The sequence below is a fragment of the Thamnophis elegans genome, chromosome 1 (genome assembly GCF_009769535.1).
Source record: "Thamnophis elegans isolate rThaEle1 chromosome 1, rThaEle1.pri, whole genome shotgun sequence".
Lineage (NCBI taxonomy): Eukaryota > Metazoa > Chordata > Lepidosauria > Squamata > Colubridae > Thamnophis > Thamnophis elegans.
The window spans coordinates 7,280,318-7,302,258 of NC_045541.1; the positions used below are offsets into that span (position 1 = coordinate 7,280,318).

Below are 21,941 nucleotides of genomic sequence, written 5' to 3' on the forward strand. Positions count from 1 at the left end.
ATAGATAGATAGATAGATAGATAGATAGATAGATAGATAGATGATAGATAGATAGATAGATAGATAGATAGATAGATAGATAGATAGATAGATAGATAGATAGATAGATAGATGATAGATAAGGGTGGACAGAGATAGACAGAGCACCTGCTTAATTCTATCCAAGAAAAGATCCAGATCATTTCTCTTCTTCCATTTCCTGCAATGAGCTTTGAAAATGTATTGAAACCCAAGAGGTAAAAAAAAATAACTCACAGGTAATTTAGGCTACTTACGTTTATTTGAGATTATGAGTGTGTGGTTATTGCCCTCCCTGTTTTTGTCTTATCTCATTTTCATTTCAGTGCCTGCCGATGAAGAGGATGAAGCAGAGATGGAGGACGTGGGGAACAGACCAAGGAAAAAGCAAAAAACCGAGCAGCTGGGACTAACGAGAGTAAGACAGGAATGACTGGAGTCAGACTTGGCCTGACCGTCTTTCATGTGGGGGGGTTGATGACTGATAGGGATGCCTCCCCCGCCCGGCCTTGACTTCAAAATGAAATTTGCTGTAGCTGTTTATTATCTTAAGACTTCCCAAAGAGCTTTATCTCAAAAGTTCAGTTTTGTTCTGCCAGTACTTCACACGGCATGCTCTATTCTCAGTTCACTTAAATAACTGAATTCCCCAGGAATGTAACGGCGACTAAGACATGCCAGGGGTTCTATTCAGCTGCCCATGTACCCATATGTTCTGCTAATGCTGTCTAAAGTAACATCTCTCTCAAACTTTTAGAAAATTCCATGTTACTTGGCAACATTATGGAAGTTGTTTGCCATTGTCATCTTTTTTTTTAGCAGATTTTTTAAATTATTTTTTCCCTTCTAATTCAATTCAATTTCAATTTCAATTTACTTTATTTGTATGCCGCCCTTTTCCCTGAAAGGGACTCAGGGCGGCTCACAATTCAAGGGAGGGGGAAACAAAGAAAGTTACAAAATATAAAGACCATACACAGTTAAAAAACACAACAATCATACCATTCGAAGTGGGGCTGCAAGTCTTTAGCCCCAGGCCTGTCGGAACAGCCAGGTTTTAAGGGCTATGCGGAAGGCCTGGAGGGTGGTGAGGGTACGAAACTCCACGGGGAGTTCGTTCCAGAGGGTCGGAGCAGCCACAGAGAAGGCCCTCCTCCGGGTAGTCGCCAGTTGACACTGGGCGGCTGATGGAATTTGGAGGAGGCCTAGTCTAGTGTAGTGTAGAGGCCTTCTACAACACCTTCTACAACACCTTCTAGTGTAGTGTAGAGGCCTTCTACAACACCTTACAGTCATTACATCAACATTGTTATGTCATCATACCTGTACAGGTATATAATATTTCGCTTCTATATTTACATACCTTTACACACAGTTCTATATATATTTATATATAGTTTTTTGGCTTAATTAATTTTATTCATGTTTTGCAGCCATTTGTACCAATTGTTCCAAATTTCATAATATTCTTCTTTCTCTTTTAATTTCAGTGTTAATTTGTCCATCTCTGCACAATCCAAAGTTTTTTTTAATCACTAATTCATCCGAGGGGGTATTATTTTGTTTCCAGCATTGGGCAAAGCTGTAGTTAGCAGATGTGTTAATATGTTCTTAAGTTTCTTTATATATTTCCCTTTGATTACTCCCAGTAGAAAGATTTCGGGTTTGTATTTTATCTGTTCTCCTGTAATTTCTTGCCCCCATTTCCAAATTTTTGTCCAATATTTTTGTGTTTCTGGGCAGGTCCACCATATGTGATAATAAGTCCCTTGTACTATTTTACACTTCCAACAGGTCAGCTTCATCTTTGGGTACATTTTAGCCAATCTTGTTGGTGATAAATGCCAATGATAAGACATTTTGTATATATTTTCTTTAAGTGCTGCTGATCGTGTTAGTTTATAATTTGTGTTCCAAATTCTTTCCCAATCCACTAGATCTATGTTGTAACCAAAGTTTTTGGCCCACGCTATCATGCAACCTTTAACTTTTTCTTCTTCTAATGTTACTTCTAATAAATATTTGTAAATTTTTATTATGAATTTCTTTTCTGGGCCAATTAAAATTTTATCTATTTGTTATAATTCTGTGTATATTCCATATTCTTTTACGTCTTTTTTGTATCTCGATTGTAGTTGAAGATATGGCCACCAATCTATATTTATATTTTGCTCCTTTAATTCTGGATTTGTTTTCAAATTCCCTTTGCCATTGTCTTCTACTGGGACGTTCCAGTTCACTTCCCCAATCTAGTTTTTAATTGATAATCAGATTTTTCCACTTTTAAGAAACCCATTTTAAAAAAAATTGGTCTTTACTCCTCATGTCTAGACTCCTGTTGCAACTCTCTCTGGTCATACAGAATCCGTGTCTTCGGTTCTTTGGTCAGATACAGATGAGATCTGCAGTGCTTCATGGGACCACACCATTAAAATTTGGGATGTTGAAACGGGAAGCTTTAAATCCACTTTGGTAAATGCCACTTTAACATGACTTCTCTGCATTTAATTTGTTCATTTTTCCCCAAAAGGGGATTTCTATAAAATGCTACTTATCACATTTTTTTATGGTATCGTAGACAGGAAACAAAGTGTTTAATTCAATAGCCTACTCACCACTTTGTCGGCGTATAGCTTCCGGGAGCACCGACAGACACATTCGGTTATGGGATCCGCGGAGCAAAGGTGAGTAGAATATATATTTATGAGATTTTTTTTCAGTGCCTTGATTTTTCAAGTTTAAGGTCACTCATTGAGTTGAGTAATTGACTTAGCATTGTACAGAGTTCATATGCTTTGGAATGCTTTGGCACTATCTAATAAAATGAAATTCAGTGGTGAAAAGAGTAAGGTTCTACATTTAGGCAAGAAAAATGAAATGCACAGGTACAGTATAGGTGGTATCTTCCTCAGTAGTAGTAACTGTGAGAGGGATCTTGGAGTCCTAGTGGACAATCATTTAAATATGAGCCAGCAGTGTGCAGCAGCTGCCAAAAAAGCTAACACAGTTCTAGGCTGCATAAATAGAGGGATAGAATCAAGATCACGTGAAGTGTTAATACCACTTTATAATGCCTTGGTAAGGCCACACTTGGAATACTGCATTCAGTTTGGTCACCACGATGTAGAAACATTGTGGAGACTCTAGAAAGAGTGCAGAGAAGAGCAACAAATATGATTAGGGGACTGGAGGCTAAAACATAGGAAGAACGGTTGCAGGAACTGGGTATGTCTAGTTTAATGAAAAGAAGGACTAGGGGAGACATGATAGCAGAGTTCCAATATCTCAGGGGTTGCCACAAAGAAGAGGGAGTCAAACTATTCTCCAGGGCACCTGAGGGTAGAACAAGAAGCAATGGGTGGAAACTAATCAAGGAGAGAAGCAACTTAGAACTGAGGAGAAATTTCCTGACAGTTAGAACAATTAATCAGTGGAACAGAAGTTGCCTCCAGAAGTTGTGAATGCCCCAACACTGGAAGTCTTTAAGAAGATGTTGGATATCCATTTGTCTGGAACGGTATAGGGTTTCCTGCCTAGGCAGGGGGTTGGACTAGAAGACCTCCAAGGTCCCTTCCAACTCTGCTATTGTATTGTATTGTATTGTATTAGTATGTGCTTTCTAATAAGGCTTCATTCCTTGAATAATAATGTAGCATTCTTGAGGTGGTAGAAAAGTAATGGTCTCGTCTCGCTTTCTCGGCTCCTTCTTGCAAACACAATGATAGAGGACATACTTTACATGCAGAAGATCCTAGCATCTCCAGATCAAAGAGTCAGGGTTGGGATGATGGGAAAGAACTCTACCTGATTCTTCGCAACATTCCGGCTAGTCATACCATGTTAGTGAAGCTGATATGGCAGTTTCCCCTGTCTCTCCTGATGGCCAATAGGTGTCTTGTTTCCATAGTCAGATCAATATCATGACACTTTAGTTCAACAGTCTAGTTTACATTTTGAAGGAAGTTGTTCAGCTCATGAGCGGCTGAGCTCTGGAATGATGGACACAAATAGCGTAGTTAAGGCTGTGTTCCCCTATCCTTCTGTCTAGCTGATTCTGTTATCTGCTACATTTCCTAGGCAGCATCTCTTATCCTCCTCTCCCAAGGTCTTTCCCACATATCATTACAGGTTGAAAAAGAATGGCTGTCACCCAGTTGGCTGAGCGCCAACAAGACTAGAACTTAGCTTTCCCCATCCGTAGTCCAACATCACTACACCAATAGCAATAGCAGTTAGACTTATATACCGCTTCATAGGGCTTTCAGCCCTCTCTAAGCAGTTTACAGAGTCAGCATATTGTCTGGGTCCTCATTTCACCCACCTCAGAAGAATGGAAAGCTGAGTCAACCTTGGGCCGGTGAGATTTGAACCGCCGAACTGCAGATAGCAGTCAGCTGAAGTGGCCTGCAGTACTGCACCCTAACCACTGCGCCACCTCGGCTCTTGGCTGTCAACTTCTATCTTAACAAACTAAAATCGGAATCCTACGAAGGAATAAGCTTTTGTATTTCTGGCATTTTGTTTTTCTCTCAAAAAGACCATTACAAGCTTCTATGACTAGTATGCATTTATCTTGGCTTCTTTTTGGTAACTATAAATCATGTGCCATATTTTACCTTGTGGCTATTGAACCTGTCTCATTTCAGATGGCTCTTTGGTGTTACTTTCTCTCACCTCACATACTGGCTGGGTGACCTCAGTGAAATGGTCTCCGACTCACGAGCAGCAACTTATCTCTGGCTCTTTAGATAACGTTGTCAAACTCTGGGATACACGAAGGTAAGCTGAAATCTGAACTGCTCATTCGTTGCATTTTGTATATGATTTCAGATTACTGTATGACATGCAAAACGAAGAGCCGCTGTTTTAAGCTTTTCATTTCATTTCTTTTTTTTTTAGTTTATTTGTATGCCGCCCTTTTCCCCAAGGGGACTCAGGGCGGCTCACAACTCAAAGGGAGGGAAATACAAACAAAGTTACAAAAAACATAGAAAACCATGCATAGTTAAAAACACAACAATCATACCATTCGAAGTGGGGCAGCGAGTCTTTAGCCCCAGGCCTGTCGGCACAGCCAGGTTTTAAGGGCTGTGCGGAAGGCCTGGAGGGTGGTGAGGGTACGAATCTGCACGGGGAGTTCGTTCCAGAGGGTCGGAGCAGCCACAGAGAAGTCCCTCCTCCGGGTAGTCGCCAGTCGACACTGGCCGGCTGATGGAATTCGGAGGAGGCCTAGTCTGTGGGATCTAATTGGTCTAGTGGAGGTAATTGGCAGTAGGCGGTCTCTCAAGTACCCAGATCCAATACCATGAAGGGCTTTGTAGGTGACAACTAGCACCTTGAAGCGTACCCGGAGACCAACAGGCAGCCAGTGCAGCTCGCGGAGGATAGGTGTTACGTGGGTGAACCGAGGCGCACCCACGATCGCTTGCGCGGCCGCATTCTGGACAAGCTGAAGTCGCCGAATACTCTTCAAGGGCAGCCCCATGTAGAGCACGTTGCAGTAATCCAGTCTAGAGGTCACAAGGGCACAACTTTTGAAAGTTCTTATTTTAAAATGCACTCATTGGTTGATGAATCTTACTTCACAGATACTCTTGGTGGGCCATTAGATCTGAACATGCAAGTGAATTTTGCAAATTGTGCCTCCAAATTCTCTACCAGAAAGCAGTGGCAGTACATGATGTTGTCAGCCACTCAGAGTCCGGTGACTGTGAGATGGGCAGCATATAAATTAAATAAATAAAGTGATATAATCACTTTAACTTGTGAATCCTGTAGAATCCAACATATTTTTAATTTGAATTTAGTACTAAAGTACTTGTAAGGCTATCATACCGTTGCCTGATCTTGAAAAGGCTACATGGTACATTGGGAAATTTGGGGGGGGGACGGGACAGAAAATGCCGTATCTTTATGAACATTAGGAGTCAAGATCAACTTAAATAAGATTTTTATTTCATCTCAGATGTGTGGACAATATGTGTGTCCTGGTAGATTTACATTTAAAGAAAAAGGAACTAGAGAAAGGGGAGTTGGAGACGAAATGGATTGAGAGGGAACTTTGTTTCAGCAAAGAAGAATCAGTGTCACACCGCTTAAGTAACAGCACAACACTAAAACTGGCTTTAATAATCTATATCTCATCAGTTGCAAAGCTCCCCTTTATGACTTGGCGGCTCACGAAGACAAAGTTTTCTGTGTGGAGTGGACCGAAGCTGGGGTAAGATTTGATAGTTCAAGAAAGTATAGTATTAAATCCATTGGTAATAGGTATAGTTAAATAAAAATTGATAATGATAGTAATGTATACAATGTTGAGTTGTTATGATAAGTAATAATTGGATATGAGAAGGGAAGGTTAGGAATATTTTTGGACTATCTATAAAGCAAGGAGGGAAGGAAGGAGAGAAGAAAGGAGGGAAGGAAGGAGAGAAGGAGAGAAGAAAGGAGGGAATGTAGGAGAGAAGGAAGGAGGAAAGGAAGGGGGAAAGGAAGGAGAGAAGGAGAAAAGAAAGGAGGGAAGGAAGGAGGGAAGGGGGAAGGAGGGAGGGAAGGAAGGAGGGAAGGAAGAGGAGTAGGAGAGAAGAAACGAGGGAAGGAAAGAGGGAGGGAAGAAGAAGTAGGACCGTTGTAAGATAAGATGGATCTATGGGATGTTAAGAAAGCAATCTTCAAGTATATTGTCAACTGTAGGGAAAAATTGTTATAAATACATATTATTAATAACAGTTATGAGATCATATAATTGTGAATGTATATATGAAATTGATAAAATAAAAATTAAAAAATTAAAAAAATATCTATAAAGATTATTAATAACAAAAATAAGTATCATAGAAAAAACTATATACAGTTAAATTTTAACTAATAGGGGAAAATGCTATGATATAGGATATAGCTAAATAAAGGATAATGATATTAAATTATATACAGGGAGGATTAGAAAACTTTGGTATTAAATATGATGGATGTTTAGCTGAAACAGGATATGAGGACTTAATGTTAATGGAGGATTTTATAAATAAGTAAATGAAATGCCAGCATGTGGTTATGGATTGAATCTTGGTATATTTAAGGATGAAGGATGTTTAAATAACTGTAGTCAAATAAAAGTGGAGGTATGATGATGTTAATATAGTAAATATTTGAGTTAAGATATTTGAATTAATATGAATTATATATGATGGCGGTGGAAGAGATGCACAAAAGCTTTTTGTAACCAGCTGATAATACTTTTTACAATATATGTTTGTTTTGGAAATAAATAAATAAATAAATTATTTATTTTTTAAAGAAAAGAAAGTATAGAATTGGATGAAAACTGAGAACAGAACTAATGTTTAGCTCTGCATCATGTAAAATATTCCAGGACTGTTGTCAATATCTTCTGTTCACCTGAACATGTAAACCTGTGTGTGTGTATAGAAACAGGTGACAGAACAGGTGTGAGACAGGCAGGAATCAGATGTGCGCACTGAAAATCTTTTAATTATGGAAATGGGTACTTCTTACTTCTCAGGAAGAAGGTATTATAGCCACTATCCAAACTCACAAAAGGAACACTTAAAATTGATTGAAATTACTGTTAATGTTGAAAGGTACAGAAGTTAATATTGCATATGTCAATTAACATGAATCTCACAGGAATGCATACATATCTCTAAATGCCGTAAAAGGGGGAAATTGCCCAGGCAGTAAAGGGGCAGTGTCAGTTTTCTTCGGGCTAGGATTCTACTTGTTTTTATAGTCAAGTAACGTGATATCTCAGATGGTTGGATCAGACGCTGCAATCGGTTAGGAGTTGGTGGTTGGAGGATTGAAGTCTTCAAGAAACTTAAGGCATTCCTTTTTTTCCTGAATGCCTCCAAACAAGGAAGAATAAAGACAATTTTTTTTGTTTTGGAATGAAAGAACTCCTTAAATTCTCCAGGATTATCTCAAAGCGCTAAGATAACCTAAACCCCAGGAATCTTCTATAAAAATGAGAAGCAGTTACCATAACAGAGAAGGCAAACTTCCTGAGTCCCATCATATGACAGTGTTTGCACACTGTGTTTGCACAGAGAGAGAGAGAGAGACAGACACACAGACAGACACAGAGAGAGAGAGAGAGAAAGAGAAAGAAAGGAAGTAATAAATAAAGAAAAAAGAAAGAAAAAGAGTGAGAGAGAGAGATGAAAGAAAAAAAGGGACAGAGAGACAAAAGGAAGGAGAGAGAGAGAGAGAGAGAGAGAGAGAAAACACATGGCCGGCAAGCCACTCCCACAAAGGAAGCCACACCCACAGAGTAGGTTCCAAAATTTTTTGAAACCTACCACTGATAAGAACATACTTATTTTATAGCACAGGTGACAAACTCACCCTGTCGTGACATTTCGCAATGTTTTTTCTCTGCGCGGATTTTTTTGGGGAGGGGCGTAGCCTGCGTGCGACGCATCAGGCCCACGGGCCGTCAGTTTGACACACCTGCTTTATAGGATTGTACAGGATGGCTCAGAAATAGGTAATTCCTCAAATAGCAAGGTCCTATGCCTTTGATGGCTAACCTTTTTGTTGAGGTGGGCCAAAAAGGGGGGGAGCGGGAGGGATTGCGTGCGTGCATGCCCACACCCATGATGCAATGCCCTTCCCCCACACACGCACACACAACTCCCCCTGCGCATGCGCGCCAGCCTCACTGAAGCCTCTGGAATTTCAGGAGGCGCATTGGGCACAGGAAAACCTCCTAAAGCCTTGGGAGGGATAAAAACAGCACAACACATAAACCAGAAGTTCAGGAACGGACTTCCCCGAAGCCTCCGGAGGACGAAAAATGGCCAAAAATCAAAGTTGAAAATCAGCTTACCAGCACACACATCCACACTGGAGCTGACAGGGCAACATCTCACATGCCCTCAGAAATGGCTCTGCGTGTCACCTGTGGCACGCATGCCATAGGTTCGCATCACAGTCCTATGCTATGAAACAGGGACTCAGTGGCTAAGACGCTGAGCTTGTTGATCAGAAGGTTAGCAGTTCAGCGGTTCGAATCCCTAGCACCGCGTAACAAAGTGAGCTCCCGTTACTTGTCCCAGCTTCTGCCAACCTAGCAGTTTGAAAGCAGGTAAAAATGCAAGTAGAAAAATAGGAATCACCTTTGGTGGGAAGGGAATAGCGTTCTGTGCGCCTTCGGCATTTAGAGATGCCAGCCACATGACCACGGAGATGTCTTTGGACAGCGCTGGCTCTTCGGCTTTGAAACCGGAACCTTTACCTTTTCCTTACGCTATGAAAGCCTTTTTTAAAATAGTAATTTTATGAAAGATTGAAATTACATGAAAGTCTGCAGAGGTAGTCCTCGAATTCATTTAGTGACCATTTAAAGTTACAATGGCATTGAAAGAAGAGACTTAGAACCATTTTTAGAACCCCCACAAAAGCGCGATTAGGGTTAGAGTTAGGGGTAGGGTTATTACGTTGTTTTTGCGTTGTTTGTTGAAGGCGCACTTTTGTCAGCGCGCTGTTGTGGGCGCGATTTTGACGTCGCTCTTTTCTCGCCGCAGTTTTGTCGGCGCGCTTTTGTCGTGCGCGCTTTTGTTGGTGAACCCTCCATCCCAACTCTGGATTATCGTTTTTCCCAAAAGGGCCATATGGAGCTGTAGCCCAGCCCCTTCTTTAAAAGGACAATTGAAGACAGGATAGAAATGTTCCACACTGTTGGATCCAGCTTTTTCAGCAGGAGGTGCACTGGGCTTCCTTCAAGGCAGTCAGAGCCCCTCCTTCCCTCCCAGAGCGTGATACTGCTGCATGGATCCAATCACACGTCACCTCACTAGCGGCCTTGACATGCCAGGAGGGACATGGATATGATAAATGAACGGTTGAGCTTGCGGTCCCAAGGGCCCTGTCCTTTCTCTTCAATCTCATCCCAGCTATTAGACATCTAAATATTTAGAAATCATTTTTCTTCAAAACCAAAACAATTGAATCAAGGGGAAGCTATGTTAATAAAAACTGGCTGAAGCAAAAGATAGTAAACTGGAACGCTGAAATGCGTTGAAATGTTGAAATACAGATCCAAATTATTTATTACCTTCCTTCTCATTCTTACATCCAGGTTTTGTTTTGGGGGTTTTTTTGCATTGTGATTCAATTAATTTTGTATAAAGATCCCTTTGCAAAATTCCCAAGCAGTTTCAGCCCCTTCGCCACCCACTCTTAACAAAATAAGTTAAACCTTGTTAGTGTCAGGGGTTTTATAGGACAATTAGATAACATTATTTTTACTTTATAGAGGACGTGCTATTTTTCTCCCAACTCTGCATGAATTCTCATCTCTCTGGTATTAATTAGATAGACCAAAGGTTAACTCAGAATGTCCCGATTAAAAGAACATCATGTGACTTGTTTCATTTTTGCTTAAATATAATATGAACGTGGGCACTCTATACTGCCAATTACTGTTACTCATGTATGCATTTATTTATTTGCTTGCTAAAACTGCCCTTCTGTGTATGATTTAACATTTGGGAATCAAACAACGATGGTTTACTTAGCAAGTTTTGTTAAACAGTCACTCCTCATGTGAAGTATGATGGTTTAACGACTTGCTAAAATAAACCATCATGGCTTGATTCTAGATTGCAGTGCTCTTTCAATGACGGTGCCCTTAGAGATACTTAGACGCTCCAGCTGATCCAGAATGCAGCGGTATGGATGGTGGTAGGCATGCTTTGGGATGCCCCTGGAACATATCTGCTTTGCCAGATGCACGGGTTATTGGAATGCTTCTGGATCCAAGCAATAGCAATAGCAGTTAGACTTATATACCGCTTCATAGGGATTTCAGCCCTCTCTAAGCGGTTTACAGAGTCAGCATATCGCCCCCACAGTCTGGGTCCTCATTTCACCGACCTCGGAAGGATGGGAGGCTGAGTCAACCTTGAGCCGTTGAGATTAGAACCGCTGAACTGCAGATAACAGTCAGCTGAAGTGGCCTGCAGTACTGCACCCTAACCACTGCACTCCAAGGTGCTGGGTTATGACCTCTAAAGCCCCACATAGCCTATCTGTGTCCCACAGTATCAGGTTGGCTGGTTCAATATAAAAGAGTTGGCACGCTGATGCCTTTCAATTAAACAGTGTCATTTCCTGGGAATCAGGAAGTGTGCCTTCTCTGCAGTGAGGTTCCTCCTGCTGTCTGTGTGGTTGCTATTCTGATGACATCTGGAAAGCCTTAAACACCTGGCTATTCTGTGTGGAGGTGTGGTTAGCTAGACTCACTGTTGGTCCTTGTTTTATTTTTTTTATTTTCTTATTTATTTTACAATGATTGCATTGTACTTTCTGGACAATACTTTCTGTATTGTATCCCACTCAGAGTCAATTTGGAGTTGAGTGGTTCCTGTGTTATGTTAACCGTGCATTTTGTTAAAGCACGGTTAATCTAGTCTGCATCACGATACAAAACTGAGCTGGAGTTTCATGAGCAAGAAACAGAGCATGACTACGCAATTATAAATATTATTGCATATGAAGATGCTTCCTTTTCAACTACAGGAGTAGAAACTTTGCAGAGATACACTAGGTTTTGAATCATGTTGCTGGTTTTTTTTCTTCTTCTCATAGCTTTGAAGATCTTACTCTGATGATATAATAATCAAACATGAGAATATTTTTTCTATGTTTCTTCCATATTGGGGATACTGTTGTTAGGAGAATATTTCCCGCTATTTGGAAATTATTGAGAAACAAAAGTCATGGTGATTTTTATTATTATTATTATACAATTGTATCACAGCGGCCAGTTGTTTCGCCGGATTTGGCATTGGTTACTAGTCGGGCCCCACCCAGGGGCCTAGGACGTCGTAACGTATTTTCGTAATATGTGTGCAGATCCAAGCAGTGCGGCTTTTTGCATTTGACTGATGGTGATTTTGTCAATTTTTAACTGTTTTAAATGTAATTCCAGTGCTTTTGGAATAGCACCCAGTGTGCCAATTACCACTGGAATTATCACTGCTGGTTTGTGCCATAGTCGTTGAATTTCGATTTTTAAGTCCTGGTATTTTGCGATTTTTTCATGTTCCTTCTCAGCTACCCTGCTATCACCTGGTATTGCAATGTCTATGATTGTGACCTTATTTTTCTCAACCAGTGTGATGTCTGGTGTATTATGCGTGTATTATTATTATTATTATTATTATTATTATTATTATTATTATTATTAAATGGATTTATAGGCCGCCCAATCCCGGAGGACTCCGGGCGACTTACATAACAAAAGAAGTAATTAGTAAAAATGTAAAAAAGACAATTTAAAACATCACCATGCACCCAATCTGATTGGGGCTGGACTTCAGTAATGAGGTCAACAGCCCCAGGCCTGCCGGAATAGGCAGGTTTTAACGGCTTTTTGGAAGGCCATGAGAGTGGGTAGGGTCCGGATCTCTGGGGGTAGATCGTTCCATAGGGTCGGAGCGGCTACAGAGAAGGCCCTCCCCCAGGGACCAGCCAGCCGACATTGTCTGGTTGACGGCACCCAGAGAAGGCCCAACCTGTGAGATCTTATCGGCCGTTGGGAGTTATGCGGCAGAAGATGGTCTCGCAGATATCCGGGTCCTAGGCCATGTAGGGCTTTAAAGATAATAACCAGCACCTTGAATCGCGTTCGGAGACCAACAGGAAGCCAGTGCAGCTCGCGGAGGATAGGTGTCACATGGGTGTTCGTTTGTAATAGTGTCTTATTATAATTTGATCCTCTCCCCCTCTGTTAACAGTTGCTGCTGAGTGGTGGAGCAGACAACAAACTCTATTGCTACAGATACCAATCAACCACTTCAGATGTTGGAGCATGAAAGTGAGTAAGAGGAGGGCAGTTAAACCAAAAACTCTTCTCCTGGAATCTACAGCTACCTTGTCTACCCCATATGTAGAAAATGGGTTGTTTAAAAGCTAGTAAAATCATGGGTTAGATCCCAAAGTCCTTGTGAGTTCAACACTGCCTTTTGTTTAAAGAGGATGTGGTTTGTCCATTCTTTCTTTTTTTTCCCACTAGACGCTAGTGATTTTCCAGAACAGTGTGGGAAGTGACCCAGAGGTTAGCAAAGATGAATTGGTAACGTTTATTTTCTTCCCCCTCTAGGGAGGACTTTCCTGGATCTGCATCTCATATATGAACAGAAAGTGGCCTGCTATTTGTAGAAAGGATGTTCTGGAGCCAGTCAAACGTGTATTCTTGTGGCACACAGCAAAATTCATCGCCTTTCGTCAGGGTTGAAATTGCTGTCCTTGTATTTAAAGCTTTTTTTAAAATGTACATATATGAACTCTACAAAAAAAAAATATTAACCATTTAAACATGATGTTGGGTTTCAGTATCGTATTTATGTTAACCTTATTTTGTGCAACTATATTTAAATGTTTCAGTTCATTTATCATTTTCGGCTTCCCAAACCATTTGAGAAGAAATGTCCTTAAATTGGAAATCTGTTTACCGCAGATGGCTAGTGGTGGACTCTATAAAATGTACGTTTTTAAGGATTTTTAATTAAATAAATACATTTACCTTTGAGAAGTGATGATAAGTTGAAATCTATGGTTATTGGGGGGGCGTGGGGGGGGGGGAGAGGGAGAAGCTTTGGAGGCTCCATTTCAGCTGACCTATGAGGAGCAACTGGACTCAGGACATGGTCAGTTTTGCTCTTAGTTAAGACATTTCCTACTGATAGACCCAAAGTTTTCACTAGTATATTATTGTACCTATTTGAGGACTTCTTTGATGGATTGAATTTGAAACAGGCTCTGGAAGCACATGGTCCTCCGAGGACCAATCTGAAAATTTCCTGTGACTTCATGGACATTTTCTGAATGTCGTCCTTAAGGGACTGGAGAATTCACTGCAGAAGTTGGATGTGACGATACATACGTACCTCTGCTCATATTTCCTTCTGAGAGCGGCTTGCACTATATAAATGCCTTTTCCTCTTCCGGTCAAAACTGAATAAAGTCTTGAATTTTTTAAGACTGTTCCTTGATTACCTATGTAATGTTCAGCAAAGTACCTCTTCTTTGACACCCAAGAGCAGTTGCTGTGAAGGGGTTTTTGTGATGTGTCAGTCGGCCTTTCTAAAGTCCTGGGCAACATTTCACATGGATTCCTTGGGTGATGATACTTTAACGGTGTAAAATTTAACTTTAACGGTGTAAGTGCACCTTTAGAGGCAGCAGAAGCTTTCCATTTCAACAGAAAATTATTTTAGCAACCAGCAGCATTTGTAAAAAAAACTTGCACTTTTGGGGCCATGGAGAAAGGGGAGGGGCTGTGGATCTCATTGCTTTAAAAAAAGTGGTTTTTTAAAAATATTAATTTATCAAAATATAAAATACAGAAGTACAAAGAAAAGTGAAAATAATGGTAAGATAAGGGAGGGAAAGAGGAAGAAATGCGTAGGGTAGAGGGTGGGGGAAAGAAGAAAATTAAATAAACAGTAAGAAAAGATACCAGGGAGCTCATCACATTTGTTTGTAAGTTTTCATCATGTTTCATTCAAGAGCGCAGCATCTAGAGCTCGGAGAGTCAAAGGCCAGACTTCTCGAAGGCGGTCACTCCATTCGAACAGTGAAGACACTTGTGGCTGTTCGCGTGGAACCTCAGGAATGGGCACAAAATTTTGGCCGTACACCACACAAAAAGGGGTAAAGCCAGTACTGCTATGCACGGAATTGTTGTAAGCCACCTCAGCATGAGGCAACAATTCCACCCAATCATCTTGTTGGTAGTTGATGAAACAATGTAAATATTGCTCCAGCACAGAATTAGTCCTCTCACAGGCCCCATTAGTTTGAGGATGGTGGGAGGAGCTTAATCCCTGGGCGGAGCCAATCCGCTTGTGCAGAGTGCTCCACCCCTCTTATTTTTCCCCAGAATAAAAACACTGGTAATTAAACTTAGCTGAGAGGGTTGATCAGCCAAAGTCATACAGTAAATACCTTATACTTTCCATGGCCAAGGATTGATTTGAAGCACCATCTCCCTCATGATAGTTCAGCACCCTAATCACATATTAACTCTCAAAAGTTTTTGCTGTCCAGATTGGGCATCCCAGCCTGATATAAATACAGGTACAGCCATTTATATACTGACTATTCAAAGTTGCAATGGCATTAAAAGAGCTACAGTCATTTGAAGGATGGAAGGCTGAGTCGACCTTGAGCCGGTGAGATTTGAACCGCTGAACTGCAGATCACAGTCAGCTGAAGTGGCCTGCAGTACTGCACCCTAACCACTGCGCCATATTTGTAATACGTAATTCTTCCAAGAATGAAGATTTCCCCCCCCCCTCGTGTGCAGAATCAAATAAGCAAAGGAACTGAAAATGTTTGGGAAAAAGAATTTTAGGAAGAATAATTTTAACTGCAGTTATTCTAGCATGCCATGCCAAAGTAAAATCTTAAATTCTTTTCTGCTGTCACAAAAGAAAGACATAATTGCATTTCCTTCTTTGCTCTTTGTCTTTTTCAATTCCCAAATATCTCATCCGCCTGGACTAATACAATTTGTTTGATTCTTGAAGCTGTTTCTGTAATTCAGTTAATACTATTGACTAACAATATATTGACTAATTAATTGGTGGCCTTATTTATTCAGATGATGCATGTATGATCAGCCTGAAGCAATGCCTGCTGATTTCATCCCAGCAGGCCACAGACGGTATCTCCCTACTGTCAGCTGCGACTTACATTTAGTAATCAGGAAAGAAACCACTCAACTCCATTTGTTTGAAATCAAGTCTACTTTTACTAATTATAAACGAACAGTAGCAAAGCTAAGCTGAATCTGGTTAATTAGGCGCGAAAGCAAAGAATATCATGTATAATCCAATCCCCTCCCCTTGGCACCCCAGTCCATAGTCCAATTATAATGCACCCAACTGTCAGGTGGGAGATATCTTCAAAACACATCACCAGGATGGAATGCCGGACAGTTAACCTTGGCGGGAAACTCCCTTCCTCCACATGCGCAGTAAGATGGTCAGGTCAGCGTCTAGAATCTTCCTCCAGCACATCATGATTCCCCTCCCAAATACCATGCCCCCCCTCCCCGTTACAATGGCAGCCGAAGCAGCAGCAAAGCAGAGGCTACTTACAGTATAGTAGCTCAATACTTGCTAAGCATGAATCACATAGGAGAAGTGGAGTGATGTGGAATGCTACATGTGAAATTCCCTTGGGTGGCATCATTTTTACTGTTGATTTCCAAGAGCCCTGAAAAAAGGCATGTTCCCCAGACTTTTATTACCAGGACTTCTCTTTGCTCTTAATATGGTTGACATATTTTTATTTACAGTACATATGCTTTAATTTGCAAGCTATGCTGGGGGTTTAATTCCTCCCTAAAATACAAACCATCTTTTTTTTCCTTCTAAGTGTGTGTGCATCTCACTGTGTTAATGATTTCCTGTAGCAAATGGAAAGCAGAACACCCAGGCAAGAAGAGTTCCTGCTCACACGGCCTTCCGGAAATTTGTAACAATTTCAATATAGTAAACCTCCAGGGGTCAGGAATGTAATAATAATAATTGCGTAGTTAGTCCTAATTCCTGTTGACTGCCTGAGCTAATAATCCCCCTGGGGAGTGCCTTTTCTGTGGCTGCTCCGGCCCTTTGGAACGAACTCCCCACGGAGATTCGGACCCTCACCACCCTTTAGGCTTTCCGCAAAGCCGTTAAGACCTGTCTGTTCCGGCAGGTTTGGGGCTGATGAGTTCCCAGCCCCACTCGAATTGTTGACTCTTGTGTAGTTTTAATTTGTCTCTGTATCCTGTCTTGTTTTGTTCGTTTTTTGTATTGTCCCCTTTCCCATATGTCTGTTCGCCGCCCTGAGTCCCTCCGGGGAATAGGGCGGCATACAAGTCTAATAAATGGAAATGGAAATTTCAGTTTTCTTGGCAAAGTTTTTCAGAAGTGTCTTACCATTGTTTTCTTCCTAAGGCTGAGAGTAAGAGATTGGCCCAGGTCACCCAATTGATTTCACAGCTAAGGCAGGATTAGAGCTTATAGCTCTTATAAAATTCTTGGACATGGTACCAAGTGTCCCGATGACAATGGGTATCACTGTCACATGTTTTATCCATAATCGGGTAGTTTCGATGGCCAGGTCGCAGTATTTCATAATTTTTTCCAGTTCTTTTTCTTCGACTCTGGCATCTCCTGGTACCGCAGTGTCAATAAATTGTACATTTTGGCCCTCCACAATCGTGATATCTGGTGTGTTGTGTTCCAAATGACGATCCATCTGTATTTGAAAGTCCCACAAGATCTTCACCTTCTCATTTTCGGTAACTATTTCAACTTTGTGCTCCCATGACTTTTTGGATACAGGTAAGTCGCATTTCTTACATAATGATCAGTGGATTAATTTAGCAACTCAGTGGTGTCTAGCTTCGTAATCAGTTTGTGCAATTTTGCTGCATTCACATACTAAATGTGAAACAGTTTCAACTTTGTGGTTGCAAAGTCGGCAGTTTGGATTTTCAGTGGATTTTTGTATCTTTGCTTTCATGGCATTAATTTGTAGTGCTTGTTCTTGAGCAGCCAGTATTAAACCTTCTGTTTCTTTCTTGATGGTTCCCATTTTAAGCCATGCCTATGTCAAGTTGTCATCACATTTTCCTTCAATGTTTTTCAAGTGCTGTCCATGCAAAACTTTGGTTTTCCATTTATTTAATCTGTCATCCAGCTGTTTTTTCCTATATTCTGCCTTTGCTTCTGTTGTTTTCATACTGTTCTCTGTTTTCACAGCCTGTAGCAATTTTTCTGTACTCCGTTTTCACAGCCTGTAGCAATTTTTCTGTACTTTGGTTAACATAATCATTCAAACTTCATTTTTCTTCTTCTACAGTTTGATGGATTTGCAATAGCCCCCTGCACCCTATTTGGGGGGCAGTTACAACCTATCAATGTCACTTCGTGTTTGTAAAGTGTGATACATATTCAAAATTTTGTGTTTTCCAGTTCAGCCAAAGTCCAGTTGATGATTCCAGCTGAGTAGTGTATCGCTGGAACTGCCAATGTATTAATGGCTTTAATTATGTTTCCAGCATTCAGCTTTGATTTTAATATTTTGCGGACCCTCCTGATGTATTCCTTTTGTGTTGACTTTTTGACCTTTACTTTCAAGATGTTATCTGCCTCCAATATGCCTAGATATTTGTAACTGTCATCCTTTGCTAATGCTTTCACTATACTTCCATTTCCCAGTTCTATTCCTTCTATTTTTTCCATTTTTTCCTCACTGCGTGGATAATATAGCACATTTTTCAAGTCCAAAATTCATTTTGACTAGTAGTAGTAGTTATTATTAATAGTAGTATTAGTATTATTTCCTGAAACCTGGAATTCACCATCTTCTGGTTTCTATGCCAGCATCTTCACCATTCCATCACAATGGCTCCCTTAATAGGGCTATAATTCACTGCATTTTGCTGTAGTAATGTATTTCCCCCCCCCCCCAAATTAAATAGTTTGGTAATTTTGGATTATTTTGAAAGCAGTGTACTAAATTTAAGCAATTAAAATCTTCATTTATTTGATCTTTTTAAAGAAGCTAACTGCTAATTCTACTGAGGTATTCAGATAATACAATTCTCAAGGTAGGTAATTAAATTGTTCTTAGGCAATCACTTGCTAACCCTGGCAGAGGGAATTGTACCAGAAACTGTGCTAGCTATAGAACAGAATGGTAACTGCTCTGCTACAGAACTTTGCAGCTGGTGCTTGGACAAATTAAATGTGGAAGCAATGAATTGGGTCAGTCAATCTAAACCAGAAGACGAACGAAATGCATTTCCCTGTTTTACAACCCGCATTAATGGCAGGATCCTCATCTTAAAACCTGAAGTGAGATGATAGACATGGTTATTCAGATGTAAGTCTCACTGAGTAGTTCAGGGAGAATTACTGCAAAATAATGAAACCATTATATTCCACTAAGCAATAGCAGTTAGACTTATATACCGCTTCATAGGGCTTTCAGCCCTCTCTAAGCGGTTTACAGAGTCAGCATATTGCCCCCAACAACAATCCGGGTCCTTTATTGTGGTTTACCTATTAACTGTAATTCACATTCAACAATTTTATGTTTCAGGAAAATAGTTTTAAATACTTTTAGTTTTTGATAACAATTTCCTTTTGAAAGAATATTGGAAAAGATCAGTATGCTAAGTAAATAATTTGTTTTGATGTCAGCTGATTGAATATACACTATTTATTTTGAGCTATGCTTTCTTCTTTAAATATAGCTAAGGAAAAAAAATCTGGTTTTTTTTTTTCTAAAACTAATTTAGATAAATAGACATGTAAATGCATATTTATTAATTAAGTTGTTTTATATTTAACTGGGATGTACTGATTTGTTTTCGGGATTCCTTTTATATAAATATAAGAAAGATTGCTAAGGATTTGTAGAATCATGGAATAGGAATGTTCTTACAGATGACTACTTAAGTATTAAGCCTTTGCTTCTCTTAAGCCATGCTGGCATTATAATAAATCTCTTACTTGCAGCTGGTAAATAAATTAGTAAACTAGCATTAGCCTCATTTCTGTTTGGATACAGATATACATTTATACACATGCATGCATGCACAAACACATAATATAGTTCATGGACGGCAATCCTTTTTTCTCAGTTAATGGCTCATGCTTTCACTCCCTGAAATAGTGATGATTAGTAGTGGTTCAGGCTGGAGGGGAAAAAAACACCATAATTTACATACACTGTGACACTGTGTTTTCCAGGAACTATTTCCAGTGGCAACTAATCAGAGGCATTGCTGGCAGCATCACTGATTGCAATGATCACATGTTCCTAGCAGAAACCCTTAATAAATAATAGGCAGCATCTATCTTCTTTTGAGTGGTATGTAGACAGTGGTGGTTCTGGGACTGCCTAATCCTAGTCATGGCTCTTAAGTAAGGGTTTACTTTCTCTCATAATTTTTTCATCACCATTAGTTAGAAGTATAATACATAGAGAGAACTACATTCCATTGTATATCCACATTGTTTCTTAGACGGCAATCTTGCACGCACCACAAAAAGCTGTATGGAAATTTCAGCAATTGGGATACAGTATGATTTCTTCGATCACTAGCTTAAGGGCGTACCACAAGAGCCAACCGCCACTATTTCCAAATTTTAATGATCTTGATAGAGAGCTTAAAAGCAGGAAGCAGAGACTTCTCCCTTCCTTCAGGAGGAAGGGAGGAACATGCCTAGTCATCATATTATTTTACAGAAAACAACCACCACCATAGAATTATGCCGAGTACTGCCTGAGTCACCAAAGCAGTAGGCAACAATTAAGACACATTTATGAATATTTTCACCGTCTTTCTCAGAAGATTCATCATATGCAGGGGGCTGCAGGAAAGCTGTTCAATTGGAATAGTTTGGGTTTTGTGCTTTTTTTTCCTCCTGAAGAAATCCCCCAATGCCAGATTAAAATTTTAAAAAATCAATAAATGGAGAAGAGATCCTGCGGAAACAGGCCTATTTCTGAGTTTCCTGAACTGCCGGTAGGCCCGTTTTTCACCCTCCCCGAGTGTCCGTGCACGCCATGCACTTAGCTGCATCCAAAATGGGCTGTGTGGGGACTCCTGGGAAGGGTGGGGGATGGGGCCAGCCAGGAGTGGGATTTGGGGGTTCTCTGAACTGCTAAGAACCTTAGCTAGAGGTTCTCCTGAACCGTAACCCGGCAAATGCACGACAAAAGTGCGCCGACAAAACCGCTGTGCAAAACAATGACGTCATCAACACGACGTCATCAACGCGCCGACAACAGCGCGCCAACAGAAGCACGATTTAAGTTAAGGTAAGGGTTAGGGTTAGGGTTAGGGTTAGGTTTAGGTTTACAGTGCGCTTCTGTCGGCGCACTGTTGTCGACGCGCTTCAGCGCTTATTCATCGCCGCGCTTTAGAACTTGCCGTTTTGTCACTGCGGTTTAGTCGGTCGCCCTTTTGTCGGTCGCCCTTTTGTCGGTGAACCCTCCCGAACCCCTGAAAACCCCAGCAGTCCACCCCTGCCCTCAAGTAGCCTTTTACTTACTGTATGATCATTCATTTAATGATGGTCAAAGTTGCAAAGGCCTTGGAAAAAACAACTTACAATCAGTTCTCATATTTATGATCATTGCACCACCCACAGCTGTCACGATTGCAATTGGAATGGTTGGCAACGGTTCCACCACAAAACCGCGCACGACTAAACCGCGTCGCTGACGTCATCAACAGGGCGACAACAGCGCGGAGACAGAAGCACGCTGTAAACCCTAAACCTAAAATTAACCCTTAAACCTAAACCTAACCCCCCTAAACCTAATCCTAAACCTAACCCTTAACCTAACACTAAACCTAACCCTTAACCTAACCCTAAACCTAATCCTAACCCTTAACCTAACCCTAACCCTTAACCTAACCCTAAACCTAATCCTAACCCTTAACCTAACCCTAACCCTTAACCTAACCCTAACCCTTACCTTAAGTTGAATCGGCTTGCTTTCAAAGCGCTATTTAAAGCGCTCTTCTTTCTCCGTGCTGGCTGTTGTCGCCCTGTTGATGGCGTCAGCGACGCGGTTTAATCGGGCGCGGTTTAGTCGAGCGCGGTTTTGACGGGTCACGGTTGGCAACCAGTTTGCATTTACAACCAGTTGCAACATCCTGGTCAATTTGCCACTTTTAAAGCCAATTTCTGGCCAAAAGAAAAATGCCCATTGGGGAGCTGGATTCATTTAACGACTGTGGTGATTTGTTTAATGACGACCACAAAAACTGTAAAATCTGTTCTGACTCGATTTATGACTACAATGATTTATGACAGAAATTCCTGTCCCAATTGTGCTCCTAAGTTGAAGATGTGCTGTACGTTTTTTTAGGCAAATATGCC

The 21,941-nt window shown here is 40.7% G+C and overlaps 1 protein-coding gene across 1 annotated transcript in view; it reads left to right on the forward strand.

Annotated features, from left to right (window-relative positions):
* WDR12 (WD repeat domain 12) overlaps positions 1-13,721 on the forward strand; it is a 31,636-nt gene extending 17,915 nt beyond the window's left edge. The window contains exons 8-14 of the mRNA XM_032226257.1: positions 345-436; positions 2,350-2,490; positions 2,597-2,702; positions 4,665-4,797; positions 6,166-6,238; positions 12,777-12,856; positions 13,142-13,721. Of these exons, the coding sequence (XP_032082148.1) occupies positions 345-436; positions 2,350-2,490; positions 2,597-2,702; positions 4,665-4,797; positions 6,166-6,238; positions 12,777-12,854 (623 nt within the window). The 3' untranslated portion in view covers positions 12,855-12,856; positions 13,142-13,721. The remainder of the gene's footprint in view (positions 1-344; positions 437-2,349; positions 2,491-2,596; positions 2,703-4,664; positions 4,798-6,165; positions 6,239-12,776; positions 12,857-13,141) is intronic.
* Positions 13,722-21,941: the final 8,220 nt, after the last annotated feature.